The 23,429-nt window shown below is 37.4% G+C and overlaps 1 protein-coding gene across 3 annotated transcripts in view; it reads left to right on the top strand.

Moving 5' to 3' along the window:
* Positions 1–23,429, top strand: part of DPP10 (dipeptidyl peptidase like 10) — a 245,255-nt gene that overhangs the window by 201,032 nt on the left and 20,794 nt on the right. For all 3 annotated transcript variants that reach the window (XM_058809979.1, XM_058809978.1, XM_058809977.1), the window contains 9 exons: positions 2,417–2,537; positions 5,276–5,430; positions 7,843–7,940; positions 11,108–11,231; positions 13,363–13,401; positions 14,507–14,614; positions 18,375–18,466; positions 19,901–19,948; positions 20,449–20,570. In XM_058809979.1, the coding sequence (XP_058665962.1) occupies positions 2,417–2,537; positions 5,276–5,430; positions 7,843–7,940; positions 11,108–11,231; positions 13,363–13,401; positions 14,507–14,614; positions 18,375–18,466; positions 19,901–19,948; positions 20,449–20,570 (907 nt within the window). The remainder of the gene's footprint in view (positions 1–2,416; positions 2,538–5,275; positions 5,431–7,842; positions 7,941–11,107; positions 11,232–13,362; positions 13,402–14,506; positions 14,615–18,374; positions 18,467–19,900; positions 19,949–20,448; positions 20,571–23,429) is intronic.

Here is a 23,429-nt window from a genome sequence, read left to right as displayed (position 1 = left end):
ACAAATGGTCTGCAAAGGAACATCAATTCTTCCTTCTTAATGTTAAATTCAATAATCAGTGAGTTCAAGGCTTGCTAGGAACAGAGCTGCTGTGGGACTTTGAAGCTTTCCAAGAAATTTAAAATGTTCCAGTAGGTACATTCAAGAAAAAAATGGGGATTTGGAGCAGCTTTCAAAGTTGAAGCAGTTTCGAAGTTGTTTCAGAAGTGACGAGGAAAGAGAGGAAACTTTGCATTATAGAGTAGACTAAGATTGAGAATGTTCAGAGGGTGACTGAGAACTGGTTTAGGATGGAGACAAAGCTGTTTTATGAAATGAGTGAGGAATAAAGATGATACAGCCACAATCAGTGGCACGCACAACTGTGAGTATCCTTCAGAGATATTTACTTAACTGGGATCTGTCAAATGGAATTAGCAATGCCTGATAAGTAGTAATAACAGGATTAAAAGCCTTCTCAGGGTTAAAAACCTTCTCAGGGTTCAGTCATAAAACAAGGAATTCTTAATCCTGTACTTTGTCACTGATCATTTGAAATGAAACTTTTCACTGCAGAGACAAGGCAGTGTGGGTATCTTCACTATTTAGAACAGTAACAGCCTGAAAAGGGGGGAGAGGAGCAAAAATCAAACTCCTGATCTTCAAAAATCAATTAAAGTTGTTTTTTTTTAATTAAAGAAGTTTAAATAAAATAGAATCATTTGACCAAGTAAGCTTTTTTGGTAACCTCTTGAAAGCTGCTGTTTAAATAAGAGGGGATTGTCAGCCCTCAGTAAGAAGTTGCTTTGTAGGAAGCAATAGTTATTAGAGTGGTTCACTACTTAGTCTACCTGTAATGGAGTATGATAGCAATAGTTTTAGTTGACATAAATAACAAATACTTGGCTAAATTATTTTATAAGCAGTTAACCATGTCTTGGTTTTGCTTATATTAATTTCTTTGATGTTAGAAATAAAAGTGCATTTTTAGTGTGGAAATACACATTACAGGAAGTTCTTGTTGATGTTATTTTAAAAATCATCCAGCATTTGATACATCCAGCGTTCTCTCATGGTTGTTTTCTTTTGCTGTTGATGTTGAATGATACATCAGCTTCCCAGAAATGAAATTCTTTGTACTAATATAAAGCTCAGTATATTTTGGATTATTCAAACTGGTTCATCTATTGTTGCTTCAGATTTGAGCTCACTTCTAAGCTTTGATATCCGGCCACAAAGGACTTACTTCGAAGTCACTCTCTGTTCCCAGTAATCATTGCATTGCTCATTGAAAGTAAAAAAACCTCAGCTTTACAGCTTTCTGCAGCAGAAATCATGAAATGGCTACTGCTAAAAATCATTAGTTTGGGGACTCATAGGGAAGCCTATTTCAGATGGTAATTTAGAAGCAAAGGGAACAGCAGTAACAGTGATAATAAAACTTTGCTCTTTGGTTAGTATTTTCCCATAAGATGTGTATTCTGGAAGTATGAGAGAATGATAAATGATCAGGCTTTTTAAATAGTCTTTGGTGGAAATATATTTAGTTCCTGTTCCACTCCCTGAGACACTGTATATCATCAGTGTACAGTGCTGAAATGGTGTATCAAAAACTTCTGTTTGGCTTCTTTAGTTCTGTCACAGATGCCTTTTCTCAGTGTGAATTGAGGTGGTGCATAATCGTGCTGTTGCTTTGGTTTTGGTGTTAAGCTGTGCAAGTGCACACGTGCCCATTGTGATTTATTGCACTTTGTCATGGAACCTGGAGCTCAGCCTCACAAAATGAGTGAACTTGACACCCTTTGCAACAAAGTGAGCAGGGAAAGAGCAGACAAGGCCAATGAGGGGCAGTGAAGAAGGAGAAAGGAGGATGAGGAGCCCAGACTTGAAAAATAAAGAGCATTTATATAGTACACTTGAAGTAAAACATTGGTGTGTCAGTCAGAAGTCATCAGCAAGCTGAGAAAAGCTGGCTGCTATTTGATTTTGCTTTTCTAATGTGTTCTCACACCCTGATATAAAGCTGTAACTTATATTTATGGTGTATGTACTGTGCTGTATGTCCTTCCAGAAGTGTGTTTCATTTCACAGTTAAAAAACCAGATGAATATTTCTTTATTTATTCATTCAGCTGTTATAAAACTTGTCTCCTGTATGATTTTTAAGAATGCAATAATATTTTTTTTAACATGAATAGGAATATTTCAACTGGAAGGACAATTTCAAAAGAAGGATTTGCTTGCCTTAAGTATTAGAAGTTTGTTTAGTTTTCCCAATCTTATAATAAAAAGAAATATGAAGACAATGTTGGTGCAAACTCATGCTGAATTATTCTGTAGACTGTTCTGAGCCTGAGGAAATTATGTATTCATTGCTGAAGATTCATTTATATCTACCAAAATATTGGTTTTCTCTCCATCTCTCTTACCTCATCCAGATTTATATATTTGAAAATAACATCTACTATCAGCCTGATGTAAAGAGCAGCTCATTGCGCCTGACATCCTCAGGAAAAGAAGGAATTATTTTTAATGGAATTACAGACTGGCTATATGAAGGTAAGCTGGACAAATATATCTGTTTATAAAAACAGATGCAAGGTCCTTGCACAGACCCAACAGCACAAGTCTGTTCATTGCAGAAAATGCTGAGGGTGGGTTTGTTCCTGTCCCTTCTCATTTTCCTGCAAGATTGCCTTTGTATCTGCTCATTCTTTGTATTGGCTGCTGGTTGCATAGAGCAGTGTTTTCTGAGAAAGAAGAATTCATTTCAAACTAGAATGTAGCAAATGCACTCTTGGTAGCATGTAAAAGTGAGCAGGGAAAGGACTCAGCTGGCTGCTTTTAGGGACAGCAGTGATGATCCATTTACAGTTAAAACATCCCCACAGAAAAGGGCACCCAGGTTTTAGTGGGGGGATAGCTCAGTCTGTCTTCTGCAGCCAGTACCACAGAATGTTTCTCTCTGCACCCAAAATGCTTTTAACATAATGATAAATTTAAGAGGAAAAAAAACAACAAAAAAAGGGAGCAAATTATCTAGCTTGGTATAACAGCTTAAAATTATTACACATTTCATCTATACTTTCTATGCAATCATGTATTCTATAGATAAATAGCTTGGTGTTAATTTACCTGAGGTATGAAATTTCTTGTGTGAAGAGGTTTTTTTAGGAATGGTGTTAATGCCATGCAGCATGGAACTTCACCTTAAAAAATGGTCCATCCACACCTCCTGGCATTTCAGTAGTTGTGGGCGAACAGCTCACCATGGGTTTTTTTTTCAAATCTCTGCCCAAGTGAACTCTGAAGTTAAAATGGTAATCTGCATCCCTCAGTCTGTAAAGTGATCAGATAATTAATCACTTCCAAGGTTTCCATTAGTGTTTTGAAATCTTTTAATGTGGCAGCATTAAAAAAAAAAAAGAACATTTTTTAAATGGAATATAATTTTATATGTACTTAAGAATCTTAAAATCTTACATGACAGCATGCAGGTTGAAGAATTTAAACAAATATAACTCATCAAAGTTGATGTAACATATCAAGTTTTGCTAAAACAAAGTGAAGTTAATAAGAGTTAATAATAAGTTAATAAGAAATTAATAAGAGTGACAACCAGGAGAGGCAAAAGTTCTCTCATTTGGGACTAGAAAGTTTCTGAGGTGCTGTGGGAGATGATCCCAAAGCCTTCCTCTTGAATCATGTCCTAAAGCCTTCTTTTAGTGAAGAATCCTTCTTTGCTCGTTATTTTCCAAGTCGTTTAATCTGCAGGCAGGCAGTGAGCCCTTCTCAGCTCTGAACACCATGGAAGTCAGGGTGAGACTGCCCATGCTGGAGAAGCCCAGTGAGTGCTGGCACAGGAGCACACTGCTCCTTTCCCATTAACCTGGAGCACTGCTCCACTTTCAGCAGATTTTAACAGCATCACAAGCTGAGCAGGCTGAATATTTTCCAGGTGCAGTTGAGAGATTTTCAGTTGAATTGAGCACTCTTCCTCCTTTGACCTCATTTGTTTTCTTTTGTCTTTTCATGAGATTGTTACTAGCATTTTACCTTACAAAGCATTTGGGAATAGCTTTTCTTTGTGTGAATAACCTTGTGTAAATGCAAACAGTAACATTTTAAAGCAAACATAATTGTGGTTTTCTGCTATCTGATATTCACCATTCGTTCTCTGCTCTTCTCCTGTGTAAAAGGTTTTAGTTATCCAGCCAGGGAGAGAAGCATGACCCAGAATATATGACTTTAAATATAGATCCCAGCTTCATTTCACCTAAACTTAGATAATTCAACCCATTAAGCTGCTTCAGAACCCTCAGAATCCAATTAGCAACTTGGAGAGTCTCTATTGACAGTTTAAGTAGTTTTGTAAGGTAGGCTCTCCAATTAGGTATGCAGTTGGGCCTTTTCCCCTGGTACACTATTCTCAATTCGTTTTCCAGCCAAATTCTTCAGATTTAAATAAAAAATCCTTACTAAGCAGGCTAACATATCAAATACATAATGAAAATTCAGAGTGTTTTTATAAGTGGAAGCAGAAGACTTGTACAGGGAGAATTCAAAATTGCTCAGGAGCTGCTGGGATTCCAGGAGTTTGGGTTCTGTGCCTGTGGTTGCTTCTGATTTGTTCCTTTTGACTGTGGTATACACTGACAATAAATGTAAGAAAACATTGAGTGACATTCTTGGAGAATTGGATTCATTTGGAAAGCAAATAAAATTTGGATTAAGAAAAATTTTTGGTTCAGATTTTCAGAAAGTTTTGCTCCAGAAGAACAGAACTTCCTAAGAATTAAAGCTGTCCACTACACTGAGACAAGAAAATCATAATATTGCTCTCCAAAAATGATTACATAAATATGACTGTGTGAATATCTGTATGTTATCAGGTGCCACAACTCAGAGAAATCAGATATTCTGAAATTCTGTATTAAGAGGAGAAGAAAAAAAATTGGCAATCACAAAAAATACCCCAAACCCCCAAATTATTTTAAATTATTTAAAATTTTAAGTAAACACACGTACTGGAATGCAATAGAGCTAAGCATATGTCAGTAACAATAATCTTTCACATTAAGATGATTTATTGATGTTAGTGGGAGTATGCATTTGAGGAAAATGCTCCTTCAATGTTCCTTGTTATCCAACCATTCAAGGCAGGATGATGTGAAATTACTGAAATTGCAACAGACACATTTCAAGTTGGCACAGGGAGAACAGCTTGGTGCCAGCTGAACAAGCTGGACACTGTGTGTGAATTTTTTTAAGGACTCTAAGCAAATCTGGTTTTGCAGAGGAACTTCTCCACTCCCACATTGCCCACTGGTGGTCTCCAGATGGGGAAAGACTGGCCTTCCTGACCATCAATGACTCTCTGGTGCCCAACGTGGTCATTCCCAGGTTCACAGGAGGTCTGTATCCAAAGGGAAAGCAGTATCCATACCCTAAGGTAAGATAAGTGGGAATGCACCCCCCACCTCCTTTTCTGAGGTCACTGATAATATTCAGCCATGTGGAAAGAGCGTTTCCAGACAGTAACAGAGGCTGGTTTTGTTCATGATGATTTTGAGGAAATACTATTTTTTTTCAGTAGATTACCTGAAAATAAACTATTGCGTGAGGGGACAGCAGAGAAATTAATTTAAGTAATTTCATCACTGATACTTGGCTTGGTAAAATCAATCCAGCACCTCAGAGAGAAGAGTAAAGCATTTGAAGGACTGTATAGGAAAAAGATCCAGCCCCAGCTGCTCTGGAGTCAGACATTGTGTGCAGAGCTCAGGGCAAGTTCCTTCACAGATACAGAGATCTCAGTAGATTGTGCTGTTGTTAATAAATGTGACAGACTGGCATTGAATAAGAGAAGCCACAGTAACATATTTTCATGGCCATCAAAAAGGGGAAAAAAATTAGAACTGTCAGTGTTTTAGAAGATTTAGAGAAGGTTTTTTAGGTTTGTTTTGGAAAGTGAAAGAATAGCCCAATAGGAGTAATGACTGAAATCACTTCTCATTTTCTGGGGATTTTCTGGTGAGGTGCCTCCAGATCTGCTGTTTTGATCATACAGCTGATCAGTTTATCCAGCCCTTGCACAGTTTAAAAGTGTCTGGGTTCCTTTCTGACAGGTCCACCTATATGGTTCTCCTCTGGCATTTCATGGCAAATTTATTGAGAGCTTTACAAAATATTCTGTTACCTTGCTATTCCTGCTACTGCCTTTGGGTGAGGAAACTTTATTCTTGATGGCTGAACAGTTAGGCTGTACCAGTGCTATGAAGCAATAACATACATTATATAAATAGAATATATTTGTGGTATGAAATAATACTCTGAAACAATAAACAATAGTAATTTTAGGGATAGTTTATATTAGTTGCATTGGCAAAATGCCTTGAGTGACAGAGCAAAGAATAAAATAGAGTATTTTTTTAGTCAGCTTTGGAAATGAGCAAGGAGTAATATTATTTCATTAGCAATTCAGCATAAAAGTGATACACAATACTAATTCAGTAATCTCGTTAATGAAGAAACATTATCTTTATTTAATGTCTCCATTTAATACAAATTTAGTTCCTCGTTAAACATCATTAATTGGTAATGAAGCTGGTGGTGTAGGAACAGAGATTACAAAAAAGATTTGGCCTTTATTATAGAGTGCAACCATCAGAGAAAATTATAGGTAGGATTAAAAAATAAAATGAAACACACATGTTTTTTGTGAGCACTGGAACATGCTTATCTGTGTCTGTGTACATGTCATACACATAGACTGTATTATTTTAAAAAGAAGTTGGTTTTTTTTTGTGGCAGTGTTATAAACACACAAATGCCACTTTCTTGTCCTCTATACCACTCAGAAATGAGTGGATACAGCATTTGGACTTTATTTTGAGATAAGCCCAAACAGGAATTTCTAACAGGAATTTGGGGGTGTATTTCAGCCTGTGAAGAGCCAAGTATACAACTTTGTCATATACAATAGTAAATCTGTTGAATCAGTGGTTTTTACCTTTTCCTTCCAGTATTAAACAGGGCTCAGCCCCACTGAGGAACACACTTCATGTTTTGTGTCCTGAGGGTGTTATATAGTGTAATTCCTGTGACATGAAACTGAAACTTGGGGATGTGGGAGCAGTAGCACATCCTTGCAGGCCTCCAGAGCCTCTCGTCCTATTTCCATTGCTTTCCCTTCATCTCAGGAGCATCCCTTATCAACAAGCCATGTTACAGGTGAAGGATGATTCCCACCTCCCTGTAGACCCTCAGGATTTATCAGACTCTTCCCAGTGGGTATCTATCTGCCATGTTATTCCGCTTTAGCCACAAGAATAATTTTGTTTCCCTGGGAGCTGGCTTGCCAAAGCAGCTGGCTCCTGGTACAGACCAGAAATTGAGATTTTTCAGCTCAGCAACCAAGGGAAGGAAGACTGAGGGAAAATGGTAAAGAAAAAGAGAGGTGAGAGAAGAGGAATGCTATCCAAGACTGAGGTAGTGCAGCTTTTCAGAAGGAACAACAGCATCTGAAAAGGGCTTAGCTGGAGGCTGCATTTACCTGCAGATTTAGGAACTGGCTGTGTTTTGGTAGCTGACTGCCCTGAAGTGGGCAAAGCCAATTCTAGTGCTGGTCACTTGCTCTGCACAGGAAGGTGTTCCATCAGTAAAGGGTGGTGGAAGAATCACTCAATACTTCATATCTGTGTGATTCATATGGCTATGAAATTAATTTTTCAGATTTAAGATACTTGAGCTTTAATAACTTTTCATTATTTAAAGATACTGAATTATTTTAACAACTGAGTCTGCTTAGCTGTCACTGATTCAGTGCCTCTAAAACTTCTATTTTTTTTTTTCTTTTCCAAAGGCAGGTCAAACAAACCCCACAGTAAAGCTGTTTGTAGTTAATCTGTATGGACCAGCACATACCCTGGAACTGATGCCACCTGACAGCTTCAAGTCAAGGTATATAATTTCTTGGTGAAATATTTTATGGTAATTGTTCACAAAACAATCAGGATGTTAACAGTGGCCACTTATTCACAACTGATACAAACAATCTTAGGCTGGTGTAGCTCTCTTCTACATAAATTGAAGTACTCTAATTTATTGCAGGAATAATTTAATAGTGAATTATGCCTTGCAGTTATTAGTGTCAACTGAAATGCTTACTGATTGTGTTAGTAAGAGAAATTATATTGAATGAGTTGAACATTTTGAATTATTTTCTGTCTATTGATGGGCCACTACTGAAAAACATAATAAAATCTGCTGCTGCTTGCTAACCCTTCATTCATTTAAACAGTGCTGTAAATCTGAAAGAGATTTCTTGCCATCAAGATCAGCATCTTCACTCACCTTGATGACATTAAAGTTGAACTTTAAGTGTCAGAAGGAGCAAAGAAGTAAACCAAAAAAGCAATGTGTAAGAAAAGATCCCCAAGATAAAGATAATCTTGAAAATGTTGTTCAGATGTTATGGTTTCACTTCAGGATTTTCAGATTCATTCTGCATCCTCAGCAGATGGAAAGTAATAGTAGACTCAAATATTAATGTTAGTATCTTAAAACTTTCTTTGTCTTCTTGAAGCTGAAGCCAAATCTCTGGAGCATCTTTGCCAGTTCTTGATAAAGATATTGTTGTTGTTGATTTGATGAAAATTCTGGCTTGCTAGTGCATGAGAATGAGCAAATCTATTTAAATCTGGGGAAAAAAAAAGTTAGTTTCTTCTTCATTTTAACTATTAAGGTACAATTTTCATGCAGTAAAACTTAGAAAAATTGTATATTTGTTTGTATTTTTACTATATATTGTGAATTTGACTCAGGATTTCAGTAACAGTCTTCACACTGGTCATCAATCCATATATGTCCATACATCAATATATATAGAGATATGAACAATGTGCTTTTAACAGGCTTTTCTAGAGTGAAAATCTTTGAAGTTTTCAATGACTGGGAGTTTTGGGATTTTTTTTTTCCAAAGTATTAGCTTTTTTTAGTAAACATAGCAGCTACCTTTAGAAGTCATTTTATGCAGTGTGTTTCTAACCCTTTCATTATGGAGTTATCAGTAAATAGGTCATGGGAGTATTTCAGAATTAAATCAAATGGTTCATCACATATAGTTTTAAGGACAGAAACCTTTTTAGAAATATTTATGGGTTATTTATTAAACTATTTTTAGAAGTATTTATACAGGTCATACCCATCTGCTGTTATGGAGAGATTCACTGCTGCACAGAGAAACCACAGAAATGGGAAGAGAGGGGTAAAGAGAAGGGGAAAGAGGTTCTGTTAGTTAACCAAAAAAAGTAACATTCAGATTCTCAACTTTTCCCAAATTGTGTCTGGTGTAGGACCTTTGAAGACATAAAACTGTTTCCCTGATTTTTAGGGCATCTGGGAACATGATGTAAGATTGAATAAATGCAATGAAAAATTCAATGAATAAATTCGATGAAAAATTAATTTTCTTCTTTTAGAGATCCTATAAAGGTGCTTGGTAATATTTCCAAAGTCCTGTTCAGGCTATTCTGATATAAAGATAGGATAACACTTGTAAATGTTACTCCTTAAAGTTTCATTCTGTAGAAAAATTTACCACCTGCTCTGCACTGTTAATGTCACAAAGACTGACAGTCTTCCTTCAGACACATGGTTGTATTTCAAGCAATTACTGTTTCCCCCTTGGTGCTTCCATTTCATGTGTACAGTTATGTTTTCTTCAGTGAAAAACATCTTTAATATTTTGCTTCAGTCCTTTGCCCAGAATGCAATTAGTTTTTCCTCTTGCAAGTGGGGTTGTGAGGAAGCTGGAGGTGTGTACAATAAAGCCTGAGAAGCTTGGGGACACAAACTGATTGCTGTCTTGCTTGTGTCACCTGGTGTCATGGTAGATCTTGTTTAACCTCTGCATACATTTTTGCCTCTCAGTAAGACTAAACATCTGTTAAAGCAAAAAAAAAAAAAAAAATAAAAAAAAAAAAAAAAAAAATTAAATATTAGACTCAGAATACACTTGAAGTCCCCATTTCTATTTATCCTTCTGGTATCCAGATGTGGAGATACCTGTTTTACTAGAAGTCAGATGTGAAAGCCTAAGGAATCTGCATGCTGGCTGGCTCAGGTGTGTTCTGCAAACACAGCACCAGTGTGAGTGAAGCTGCACTGCTCTCCTGTCTCCTGCCTCTCCTGAGTGCAGCTTTGGTGCTCTGAGCTAGCAAGGAGCCTTTTGGATGTATAATTAAAAGCCTGTTGTCAAAGAGTAATGAGACCCCTATCAGTAATAGATTAAAAGCCTAATTATATTCAAGCTAAGCCCCTTGTTTGAAAGGGGGTCTGAGTTTTTTGCAGACAAGCTGACTCCACTCCAGCACATAACTCAGCTGGACTGTGAGAGCTGCCAGCAGGGGAGAAGGGAAGGAAATAGCTGGGCAGGGATGACAGAGTGCAGCAGGTCTTCTCTTAACATCCCCAGCCAGACAGCCCAGCAGGATCTTGGGAGGAAGAAGGCAAATCCTCCATAGCACCAGCCCAAGGGAAGACCATGTGCTCACCCAGGGGTGTTGAGGGACAGACAATTTGGCTGATATTATGAGTTGTTTGTTAAAACAGAAACACATTGTCAGTGAGAGGGACCTCCCTTTTATCCAGAAGTCCTGTTATAAAATACTTATTACTTTATAATTTTATAAAGTGGGCTCTAGCTGAACTCTAATATTATAGAATTTCTTTTTTTCTCTGGCAGTAAGATTGGATTATTTTGCAAAAATGTGGGTCATCTGAAGTTATTTGTTGTAGGAAAATAGTGGCTTCTGTTGGAATTCAGTGCTTGTTTCTGAGCTGCCTAGAAAGTACACAGTTCATGTGTATTTGCAAGCATATGTCTCACAGTTGGTAAAGTTTGTGTGTATATGCAAAAATTTCCCAGGGGAACATCACATTGAAGGACTGAGCCATCCCACTTGTAGGAACACAGATGCTGGACATTTGGGGTTATTTTCTCCATCCTTTAGTCAGGCAGTACAAATTCAGCATTAAAATGAACTGTATATATGGGGGTTTTTTTCCTGAAGTCTAATCTGAAATACCAATGATCTGAACATTGTGTTCTCAAATGTTTTGCTTAGGGAATATTATATCACCATGGTGAAATGGATAAGCAACACCAAGGCTGTGGTGAGATGGTTAAACAGAGCTCAGAATATCTCCATCCTTACAGTTTGTGAAACCACAACTGGAGCTTGTACCAGGGTAAGTTGTTTAGTTTTTGTGTTTTGTTTTGTTTTGTTTTTTTTCCCCCAAGGTCTCTTTTCAAGGTTTCTTCTGTATTTTGTTTTCATATTCAGAAAAAGATATTTGGAAATCAGTTTGCAGATGCAGTAGTTGCAAGCTGAATATAATTAGTCAACAGGGAGGAAATGGATGTGAGAAAATTCCAAATGTGGTGAAATGAGTTCATGCAGTTAGCAACTTTGAGTGACATTTTCAGAATTACTAAGCTTTGTTCATTCATTAGCTTCATTGGAAGCTGCAGTTGCTGAACATCGTGTACTTGGGATATAGCTAGAGCAGTGACAAGCTTGTCCTCTGACAGATATTTTCAGCTGACTGCTTTCTCCTCTCTCCCCCTGCAGAGTTTTAGATCTATCTCTCACAGCTTCCATACACTTAAGGAAAAAGTGTAAAATTCTTATAACTCCTTCAAATTTGATCACAGAATTAAATAACTTTAGAAAAAAAAATTTGAAAGGCAACAAGGATATTTCATTTTTGAATGTAAGCCAAACTGAAATACATTTTTCTCTTTGAATCCAGGCACATTCCATCCCTGGACCCAGACTTTGACTTCTGACACTCCTGCATTACATCTCCCCATTTTCTCAGTCAATCTTGCATCTTGAATGCATTTGGCTGCTTTCCCATTCTGAGTCACAATCTCTTCCCAGAACCAGCTAAAAGTATAAATATTTTCTGTACATGCTGCTATCTGTACCAACAGATGCTCCAAAGCAGAGGGTATGATTTGGCAGTTCAAATGGTTATGAGTGATTAATGTTGGCCTCTGAGTCAAAAGGCTCCCATCAGTGTCTGCTGCTGAAGTCAGTCATATTGAAGTGTCAGAGATTATTTCCAAGCTCATCTTCTTCTTCTGCTGACTACTACGGGGTGTTTTTCCTCACTCAGAAACTGTGAATGAATCCCCAAAGTATGGATTAAGATTGTGACCATTGAGATTTGGTTCCTGTGAGCCTTCTGTCTTTTTATTAAGAAAGTTGGTCCTGAACCACTGCAGCTGCTTCTGAGAGGGAAACATTTATGTGCTCCAAGGTCAATTGGATTTGTGGGAAGTGGGTACCCAGGGAGCTGTAATCCAGGACATAATGTAAGAGACACAGACTGAGAAGTCCCACTCCAGAATGCTCACAGTGCAGCAAAGGACATTTTTAGGGGGCTGAGGAAGGATAGTGATGCACTCTCACTGTTGTGAGCACAGCCCAGGCCTGGCTCCTCCTGCAGGGTTCCTATATTGCACCCTCTGGGATAAGGTGATGCTCTTGAAATCATCAATGGATGAGGAAAGGCTAAATATTGTGAGAATTTAACATTGTATCACACCATTTGATTTCAGCTGTAAACCTATTTTCTCTCTAGGATGTTGCACATGTCCTCAGTTTCAAAAAGAAATGTATAAAACCAACTGCTGCAATAGCTACAGATTTTCATTTTTCAGGCCATATATGTACAGATTCTTCTATAGCTACTAAATTTTCATTACTTCCCTGTGACTATCACAATTTGCAACAGTTAATGTGTATTATATTTTTTTTTAATAATGTGTGTATGATATTTGGTTGTTTTGTTGGTTTGGGCTTTTTTTTTTCAAATGACATCATGTGAAACATGAATATGAACAATAAAAAAAATAATTTGTTTTTTATTTTTTTTCTCATCACTAATGCCACACTACAAGCCATTAAGGCACAGGATTGTGATTTGAAAAGGTCTCACAATTTGAATTTGATTCTGGCTGTTTGCCCAGTGTTGATGAAGGACCTAAAATATCCAGTTGTCTGATGATGCCTAGAGGTAAAAAACAAATAGAACTGCCTATGAAAAGCTTCTTGATAGCTAATCAGAAAGGACTGAAATGGGATTCTTAGTTTCCCCTGTGATGTTCTACCAAAAATCTGAATAAAGCAGCTGACTTTGTAATTAAATTATCATTTGTTTCAATGCAAGTGCCAGCAAAGAGATGAGAAGATTGTAACACAGTAGAAAAAAACCCCATTAAATACCTAGAGACCTTTTGCTGAATATGGGAAATATTTTTTATCTCTAGCTATTCCATAAAACCAATTTTTTCTTTTTTTTTTTCTTTTAGAAATATGAAATGCAGTCAGACCTGTGGCTCCCTAAACAGGTACAGTAGAAATGCTGTTTCTGGGTGTATAATGCATAATTGCTTCATTGTCATTTTTATTTCACTGTGTGTTATTTTATAAGCTAATAAAATCCTGAGACACCTCTGAGGGTTTTGGAGGCAATATTCCCTTCAGTTTCTGGCCTGTCTGGATTCAGTTCAGTAAGCATTTAGATGAACAGCTGATTAACTACCCAAGTCTGGGGTGGTGGAAGACAGACCAGATGAATCTCATTCCAGGCATGTCCTACTTACTGTGATTTGTTTCTGATTTAAAAATGATCTCACCAAATTAAAGCAGGAGTTCAAAGATTAGAGGTCATATGGGCTATAACTGGAATGAGAAAGTAAAGTATTTCTAAATTCATACCCAGAACAATATGTTTAACTAATATGTCAGCCAATTATTCCACTTTCATAGCTTCAGAAGAACTGTCCAATAACTGGATGAAACACATTCCATTTAAACTACATTTCAGGCTTCATTTTGCAATGTGCAAATGAGAAATCATTTTAACAAAAAAACCCCAATGCTTTTATAGCAAGCCATTTCCTTTCATACTTCTGGGCAAAGCTAGACAGGGAGAGATGGTATCACATCAGGCTACAGTTTGTGGTAAAACCCTGATTCAGAATATCAATTCAATGTGCTTATTTTTTCCACACAACTTTATCAAAATCAGTGGGTGTTAAACATGTACTCAGTGAGTCCAAACCATTGAAACTTTTCTTCTCCTCCTCAGCAGTAGGAGTTATCTCTGTCTTTATTTGTATGTCTGTAAGGGACACTGTCCTGGAAAGTCTCCCTGTATTAGGAATGAGATTACCGGAGGTAACTACCAGAGGTTATTGTGAGGGAGAGTTCTGCAAGGGCTGTAATATTCTAAACACCCTTTAGGACAGAATTGCACATTGCCTGAACCATATTCAGCTTTAGCCACCACGTTTTTGTTAAACTTAACAGAATATACTTAAAACCTAAGAATGTCTTCTCCAACTGACTTCTGAGCACAGCAAAACCAAGTAGACAAAAAAATTGAGGCTGATCTTTTGTTAAGAAATGTAACGAGAGGTGTGCCAGACTAACACAATGTTACACTTACAGAACGAGGAACCTGTTTTCTCCAAGGATGGCAGTAAATTCTTCATGACAGTGCCAGTGAAGCAGGGTGGCCGTGGTGAGTTCCACCACATAGCCATGTTCATTGTGCAGGTAAGGCTCTGGTCAGGCTGTTTATGATATCCTACTGCTTGTCTAGGACTTTTAACTGAAATTCAGTTTAATCAGAACACTTGTGTCATGGTCATTTGTCCTGTCCAGCTTGCCTGTCAGCACAGTGGAATGTATTTATAACTTCTTCCAGAATAAAAACTAATTTTACCTTCTCTAAATACACTATACATGCATTCTTTTAAATAACAAATAATTTTAAACGCCTATTTAGAATCTGCTCTTACAGAACAGTAAAGGGAGGCAATACCCAAACTTAAAACTTTTGTGAAAGTTAGAGCTCTTTTATTACCCTTTGCAACATTTTTCAGTGGCTTCCATTTCCCAGGGTCATTACTTTTTCCAAAGAAGAATCTGAAAGAAGATAAATTTGCAGTGTGACTTTGAAGGTCACCAGTATGAAGTTGTGATGAACTAATAAAGGAAATTATGCCCTGGAACGGAACACTCCAAGGCATCTATTTAAATCATCAGAGCATTAATCCAGGTGCTTTAGCAGAGCCATATGACATAGAAGGGATTACCAAGGTACCCAAACATCAAAATAGCAGATTTGTGCCAGGCAGCTCTTGTTATCTGCCTTCATGACAGTGTTCTGGTATGAACATTATTAAGTCTGAAATATTTTCACAGTGCACTGCAGACAGAACAAGAACAAAAGAACTCTAATGACAGTTTAACCTGAAGAAACAAGAACAAAGGTACTCATTCACCAGAGTAAATATATCAAGAAAGAGTCAGTGAAGATAAAAGGGATCACAGCCATGTCAAATTCTATTTCCTAAAGGAAACAGTAACTCAGATGACAGACTGGTAAAGGTGTATATTATTAATATAATAATCACGTAAAAATTCACACCTGAGCAAAACCATTTAGTCAGTTGTGGTGGGTTTAGCACTGGCCAAATGCCAGTGCACCCACTAGAATATACTTCCTCATTTCCTGCTGTGAGATAGGATTAGGAGGAAGGCAAATCAAGCTCAAAACATTATTAACAGTAACTGAAAGAAAGCAGGGCTGGCCTTGTTACCTGTTTCCAGGCTGGAAGGAAATGAGAGAATTCCCAGCGTTTGTTTGTTTTAAATTGTGAATCTCACAGAGGTGAATCTGGTTTTTAATTGTCTTGTTAGCATGCTTATTCTCAAAGCTAGCAAACAACTAGTTTTGCTAGGCACAGAGGAAGCTCTCAGCAGCTCCTCACAGAAAAAATCATTTCTGTGGGTGGCTCCAATGCAAAACCAGCACATCAGTCAAGCCTTATTTTGGTATCTTTCACAGTTTGAATAAGTAGCTTTAAAATACATGAAATAATAGTGATCTGGATCTGAAAGTTCACTTGCAACATTCCCAAGGATGTTGCAGATACGATCAAGTTTGCCTTAACCTTGTAGGCTCTGACATTTCTTGCTACTGAAAAGTCCAGGAAACTTGATTCTAATTCAGGAAAATGTTTAAGCAAAGATCAAGCCCACTCCTATTCAGTAAGATAATACATGCCTACTTTTAAACACCTTTAATTCCAGCAGAATAATGTTTAAAGTCAAGCTTATGTTTCAGAATTTAGTATTCTGTTCCTTTTAGGCAGAATTAAAGCCCTGAGTACTGCACAGCTCCAAAACTAGAAAATACTTCTATTTTGCCTGCCATCAACATGAATAAACAAATCTAAATGGCATCACCAATGACAAATTTGGCTTTAAGCATGTAGCTGCTCCTGAGAAAAAGGAAATGTGATATCCCACGTGATATCAGCCATTATTCATCAGTAAGCAACATTCTGCGTGGTAATGGGGCCGATACAGAGCAGTAAAGGGCAGGAAACATGTTTATATGATGTGTTTTACACACTGCATTAATCTGATTGCCCATTATTTCTAAAGCAAACATAGAGGCATAAAAAGTATATTAAGCGTTGCACATAAAGCCCTTTGTCACATTAGATGTTTGTCACACCTTGTGAGAGCCACAGCAGCACAGCAGGTGCCCTGCAGAATTTAAAGCAGTCAGCAGATCACCAGTGCCCAGATGTTCACAGCATTTCTGGGGTGCAAAAGGGTAACTCTGGAATCTGGCACTGGGATTCTCATTCCTGCTCTGGTGCCCCTCAGTGGGGATATCAGCCCAGTGACAGAAATCAGCTTTCATGTGCAGGAAAGTTAAAACAGAGCCAATGTGGACTTGCAGGGATAAAGAAGGAAATTTTAATGGCTTGCTTTGATTTAATCACCGAGGCTGATTTCTCAATCTTACAACAAATTGTGATGTTTTTCAGGCTGCATGTCTTTGACTGCACTTCAGAAAAGCATGTGTCAATGACACAAAGCACGTTAGCAGAGACATCTAATTAAATCTTTATTCAGGGAGGAGTTACTGTCTGAAAGGTTACTGTCTTGTCATAGATTATTTACTGTATGAATGGAGAGGGCTGGATATGTGGTTTATTGTTTTCAAATGCTTTTAGTAACTTATGAAATATTGAAAAGAAACTAATCTCAAAATGGGATTGAATCATGTCTTATGTATCTAGACATTTCTTTCATGGAGCTTTGCAACTCTAGAAAATCTCTTTTTTTTCAACCACAAAATAAGAATTATAAAGTAACTTTAATGGATCAAGGGGATAACTTTCTTCAAGCTTCATAAATTATGTATTATGGCTGTAACCTTGAAAAATAGCCATGTTTATTAACGCTTGGCTACGCTTTTTATTGCTCTTTCTTGTTAGATTCTGCGATCTTAATATTTAAATATCTATTTCAGTAGTTGCAGCTTCTCTCTCTCTAAAGAAGAAATAGTCACTTACAATAAATCACTAATATGTATTTTAATAATTCCTGGAGGCAACACTGAATATCAGAATCTTCCTGAACAGGGAGCCCTCATCATAAACAGATGTACAGCACCTAGCACAATCTCCTGATTTCATTTGGTACTTGCAAGGCTTGTCATAGAGTTTCTATCATTCTTTCCTCGTGAATCTGTTAGGAAACAAATCAGTTCCAAGGGGCTTGGTTCTGCCTTGCCAGCTCCCAACGTGTCCCATAGGCTATCTTTGTGCATTTGCTTCTTTTTAGTTATTGCTGCTGTTGATGCCTGCTCAGGGCACGGGTCAGAAGTACATGGATTAAAAAAAAGGCCAACCTTTTTGCTTTTATGACTTTTTGTAGGCCTTGTAACCTCTGAGTATCACCTCTGAGATATCTCTTTTCTTTATAAATTTTGTCTTTAATTTGAAAACTAAGAATATGTATATCCATGCCAAGCATAATAACCCTAATGTAGAAAGATCCCCAAAAAGTATGTCCAAACTGTGAAAGTTTAAGTTTTAATCTTCAATAGCCTGAGCCATGATTTTACCTTTTGCACTCAGATAAGCTTCTCACTTAGGTTTTTTTTTTTTTAACTTGTGTCTGATGAAGAGTTTGCTGCAACTTCCAGCAAAAGGGTTGTTTTTACTTGCATTGCTTCCTGGCTTCTATTACTTATTGACATGGGAGCAGCTGAAAGAAAAATTGTGCTGAAAACCAAGATTATTTTAATGACTTTAAAAGGCTTAGAGACAGGAGGGAAAGGATAAGTGAAGTTCAGGTCTGTCAAAAAGTTTATTAGGTTTGTGGTTTAAAGATGTTATGTTGCATATTAAAGTTTAAAAAGCTGTAATCAGTAATATGTGCAGGCAATCCTGCCAGGCAAAGAAGAATGTAGCAAGGTGAAAGTTAATGTTTTCCCATCTCTCAACAGACTAAAAGTGAACAAATCAGTGTGAGGCACCTGACATCGGGAAACTGGGAAGTTATCAAAATCCTGGCATATGATGAAAATACTCAAAAGATGTAAGTACTGTTCCCTTTTTTAATAAAAATATTCAAGTATTAAAGTTGAATCCATTAAACTCAAAATTAAACAGCAATATTTCTTTAATTTCAGAACATTACCATAACTTTGACACACCTGAGTACATAAGGTGCAGTTTTAAGACAATTGATCTGCCATTCTTTTCCTAAATGCTTTTTTATGCAGAGGGAGAGAATCACAGTGTAATATCACTTGACTCCATATTTTTCAGAATAGAAGGAATCAACACACAGTGCAGCAGTAATAGCATTTTGGTAATTTCTTTCCTGGAATCCAGATAAGAAGTCATAATAAATTTTTAGTACTTGATAAAACATCACACCTTTACTGCATGAGTTTTGGGGATCTGATCCAACTTCATAAATTCAAATTATTTGTAGAGATTATCAGAGCTTCTGATTCTCACCCACAGAGAACTCTTTCCACAGCTCATCTTAGTGAGAGAGTGGATAAAATGCATATTTGATGCTTTTGGGGAGGAGTTTAGAACTAACACAAAATGTCTGAAGGCTTCACCTGACTTCAGTGGATCTCGTTTAATTTTCACTTCTATCTGTCCATGGCAAAAAATGCACAAGCATATTTACTTCTCATTTGCTTTAAAATAAATGATATTTCAACAAGAACTTTTTTGAGGCTGCAAGAAGTCTCATCTTTTCCTCTGGTACTGGAGAAAACCTTTTTTTTGCAAGTCTTTCTATGGGTTTTGAAAATATATCCGTAGAGAATTTCCTGGTGCTTCTGCAAGGCCCAGGGGTAGAAATGAGGTCTGGATGCAGTCAGGCTGCAGAGAGGTGAAAGTTGTCACACGGGCTGTCTCAGCCACTTGAGGGACTGCCTTGGCCTCCTTCTGCCTGTCAAGCAGAACCTTTGTGGGGATCTCATCAGGGAAACACCAAGGGCTTGTCTTGGGGTTCTTACAAAGTCTCTTTCCACCTATGCAAAGCAGATAGAAGAAAAAGTTGGTTTACAACTCAAAAGGGCTCTCAGGTCTCATAAGACTTATTGTAATATATGACATAATTTCATTGTGACCTTTATCTGCTATTTGGGTTTATATTGCAAACTCTTGGAGTGAAGCAGAAACTTTCTCTTCTGTGTTTTTAGTATGCAGAGAGGTGTCCTGGTTGCTACTGGAGCTCCTGGGCATCACAGGAATTAAAATCATGAAATCCTGTTTTCATCACGGTTTTAACAGGAAATTGTATAGCTTCTGAAATAACTAATCTGTGTATTGGATTTAAATTTAATCTTGGAACCTGGGTTTGTATATAAGTGTTTTATCTTCATGGAGATTTGTGAAATTTTAATTTTTAAAAATATTACTTATGGTGTTTCTCACTTCTCTAAACACTGCCCAAATCAAACAGTTAACCTAACTGAATTTTAACTTTTTTCTCTTTTGGACACAGTTATTTCTTAAGCACTGAAGAGTCCCCAAGAGGAAGACAGCTGCACAGGTAAGAGCTACATGGGGCTATGTTATCAGCTTCTTCATCCCAAGCCATAAGTGCTATGTGCTTGGGTAATCATTTACATTGTGTAAAAATTAGTATGCTTGAGCTGTAACAAAGAAACTGCCACAGATTTTCAAAATTAAAATTCCCATTTTCTAAAAAATAGAAAAGTTTCTAACAAAAAATGTTCTTACCATAGATCTTCACTATCTTCCTTTATAATCATCTAAAATTTAAACCTAAATACAAGCATTTAATATGACTGTGTTTTACTAAATAAAAATATTTATAGGTTTTAATCATGTTATTTAAAGGGGGAAAATCACCTTATTTTCAGTGCTTAAACCTGAGGCTAGAGGTTTTTATGATTTCCTACAAATGCTGTGAGTTATTGCAGTGCCAGTGGTGCCTTGGGCAGCTTTTGTATCCTGTCTACATAGCCAAGGTTATTTTGTTGTATTTTATTCCAATGTAAAATGCTTCTGATCATTTTCTTCCCCCAGTGTATCAACAGTGGGGTCACTGAACCGTCAGTGTCTCTCGTGTGACTTCCAGAAGGAGCAGTGCACCTACTTCAGTGCCAAGTTCAGCCCCATGAACAGGCATTTTCTCCTGCACTGTAAAGGTGAGCAAATGCACAGGGTGCAATGCTGCTGGCTTCTGAATTAATGTATTCCTTGGGAAGGGCATTAGGCTGGACTCTAACATTGAGGTCAGCAGTGGATTACTCAAAGTTCTGTACAGAGCTCATTCTAAGACTGCAAGTAAAGATGTTCTGTGAAATGATTAAATTAAAGATGTTCTGCTAAATTATGAGTGATGTCAGAAAGCTGCTCCAATCCTGACCCCGCTGTCCAAATAAAGGACATCAGCTTACATTGACCCTAAATAGAAATCCTTCACCAAAAAATTCAGGATTTTGGTGATGGTACTGTGGCTTGTAACAGTTTATTATTTTATATATTGGGATTGGTCTAGTGGGACTATATCTAGTTAAAAAATGGGAGCCTGTGTTCTCTAGCAGTGTTTGTACACATGTATGTGCAGTGCATCTGTACACCATCATAATTATGTGTATGGGTGTATCTACCAAAAAACAGCTGTGGTTTAATCACCAGGGACAGATCCTCTTTATCAGTGCAATTGTAATAAATAACTCACAGTGTTTTACTGTTGTCTGCATTCCAGTAGCACTACATGGCACCAGCTGGCTTCAGAATTTCTGTATAAACAAAAAAAATGAAAACCATTCCACACAGAGAAAGTTATAACCTACACATAGGAAATTAGCACTGATATATAAATGATAAAAAAGGTTCAGAAAAGCATGAGCCAATGCATAATAAAGTACATAGTTAGACCTGTTGTCCTTGAAACTTGAAAAATTTTACAGACACTATCCCCCAGCATTTTTTAATAGCTAGAATCAAAGTGCAAAGAGCAGATGACAGTTCATCTGAAATACATATAAATAGCTCATTTTACATTCATGCTTTTTCTCTATTTCTTTTACAACTTTACTATTTTTTCCCCACACAAAAATAAAATACCTGCTGACTTGAGCGTTGAATGTATCCAAATAAGGAAACTATGAATATATATTGGCTAAAATAAGGGGTTTGTTTTCAGTTTTGTTGTTTTGGGTTGGTTTTTTTTGTGGAAATGCACCTATAGTACAGCTGATTAGAAGAAGAATGAACAAACTGTGTGATTTATAAGTGGTTAAATCTGCAGCAGAAATGATGGAGCTAATCTTGAGGTCCTTCTCTGAGTAATGAGCTCCTCATGCTTTAAGCAGAGTTTTCCCTTGTGCTTGACATAATCCCTTTGGGGTAGATCTCAGATTCTTGCAGGAGAGAGGGTTGGTAAATTGGGAAGAGTTTTTTGCTCTGAATCAGCAATGTGCCGGGGTCCAAAAGCATCTTGTTACTATTTTAGCAAAATATATTCAGCCTGTAATTTTTAATGTGCTTCTTTGGTATAAAAATGTGGATGCCAGTAGGAGGTTGTGCATGTGATTACTCACAAGCTCGACTTTCAGTGACTTTGGCAGTTCTCTGGTTGAGCTGGGAAGGCTGTAGATCATCCTCCCAGGATTAAACCTACACTCCACTGAGTTGCAGTAGATGTTGGGCAGGGATGCTAAATCACAGTCATTAATTTATTCTGCCTCTAATATTAATGTAGAGTTAATGCTGGCTGGGAGTTTTTCAGGGTCTTCTGCTGTGTTTCCTCAGAGCTTGGCAGGTACAGCAGAATGTGGCCCCTGTGGAGTGCCAGGGCCCTGGGTTGGACATTTGGCAATGTCAACACTGGTGGCAAGGTCACCATAGAAGTGGCATCAAAACTCTTCTGCTTGTGGGAGTTTGAGCAAACTGCTTTGAGGAGACAAATGGCACGTCTGCTGTGTGCATTCACACTCATTTTCCCACAGCAAAAAGCCTTCACCCAATTGTGACAAAAGCAATTTGCCCAGAAAAACCCTTGGGGGACTCTGGACTGGTTCTGTCTTTATAAGTTGCAATTCTTCAACCTCCTGTTCACCCACAAGCACCTTTATTAGGATTGTTTTTCCTTCTTAGTTTCCCTCAGCCAGGAGATCTCTCATTTTACCTGCTGTATCCATCTCCAGAGACTCTCCTGAGTGAGGAGTTATTTCTTGCCTGGTAGGTGGAGGACTGAATCCTGAGCCTCTCAGTTTTGGCAAGCACATCCTTTGCACTTACTTTCCACACTGCTTGGGGGTTTTTCCTTTGGCACTTCACAAACACTAGCAAGATATTTTTCTCTCCACTCAAATAAGATAGTTTAGAAAGGGAGTGGTTGTTTCTCCCCTTTTATACAGCTGGAAATAAGCTGTGGGTTTGAGGTTCTGATAGGAGGTCAATGGGAAATCCAAGTGTTGTGCTTTGTTCTGATGCACTGTAACACAATGCCTCTGACACAAATTTGTCTCTTTTTTTCCTCTGATCAGCATTTTAATCTACTGCAATCTCCCTTTTTTCAAAATGTCATCATCCTTCCATCTTTTAGTATGACAAATAGAGATAGGTTGGAAAATGCTGGTGCTTCCCTGCTCAGAAATGTTCTTTCTCAAATAAGAATTGAAAGCAAAATGACAAATTCAGAAGTAAAAAGAGCTGGAAATAAAAACAAACCAAAGCAAAAGAGACATCTTATGAAATTATTTTCTTAGAGAGGTATGGCAGAAAGCTGTGATTTGTCAACCATCTACCTGTAAGATTTTTGTCAATCGTCCCCCTTGAGGGAGAGAATGAAACTGATAAAAATCTTCAGTGAAGGCTGTGAATGTCATCATGCTATTTATTTCAGGTATTTACATTTCCCTAGGCTCATGCCATAATTAATTGAGAGAGACAACCTCTCAAAACACATAAATTAAGCTCTGTCTCTTCACTCTCAAAGGGAATTGTTTTTTGTTTTTTTTGGTTTTTTTCTCAAAAAGAGAGTTGTAACTCCTCAT

The sequence above is a fragment of the Ammospiza caudacuta genome, chromosome 8 (assembly GCF_027887145.1).
Source record: "Ammospiza caudacuta isolate bAmmCau1 chromosome 8, bAmmCau1.pri, whole genome shotgun sequence".
In the NCBI taxonomy this organism is placed as follows: Eukaryota; Metazoa; Chordata; class Aves; order Passeriformes; family Passerellidae; genus Ammospiza; species Ammospiza caudacuta.
Note: the sequence above shows the minus strand (reverse complement) of the source record. Positions and strands in the feature narration are given on the sequence as shown.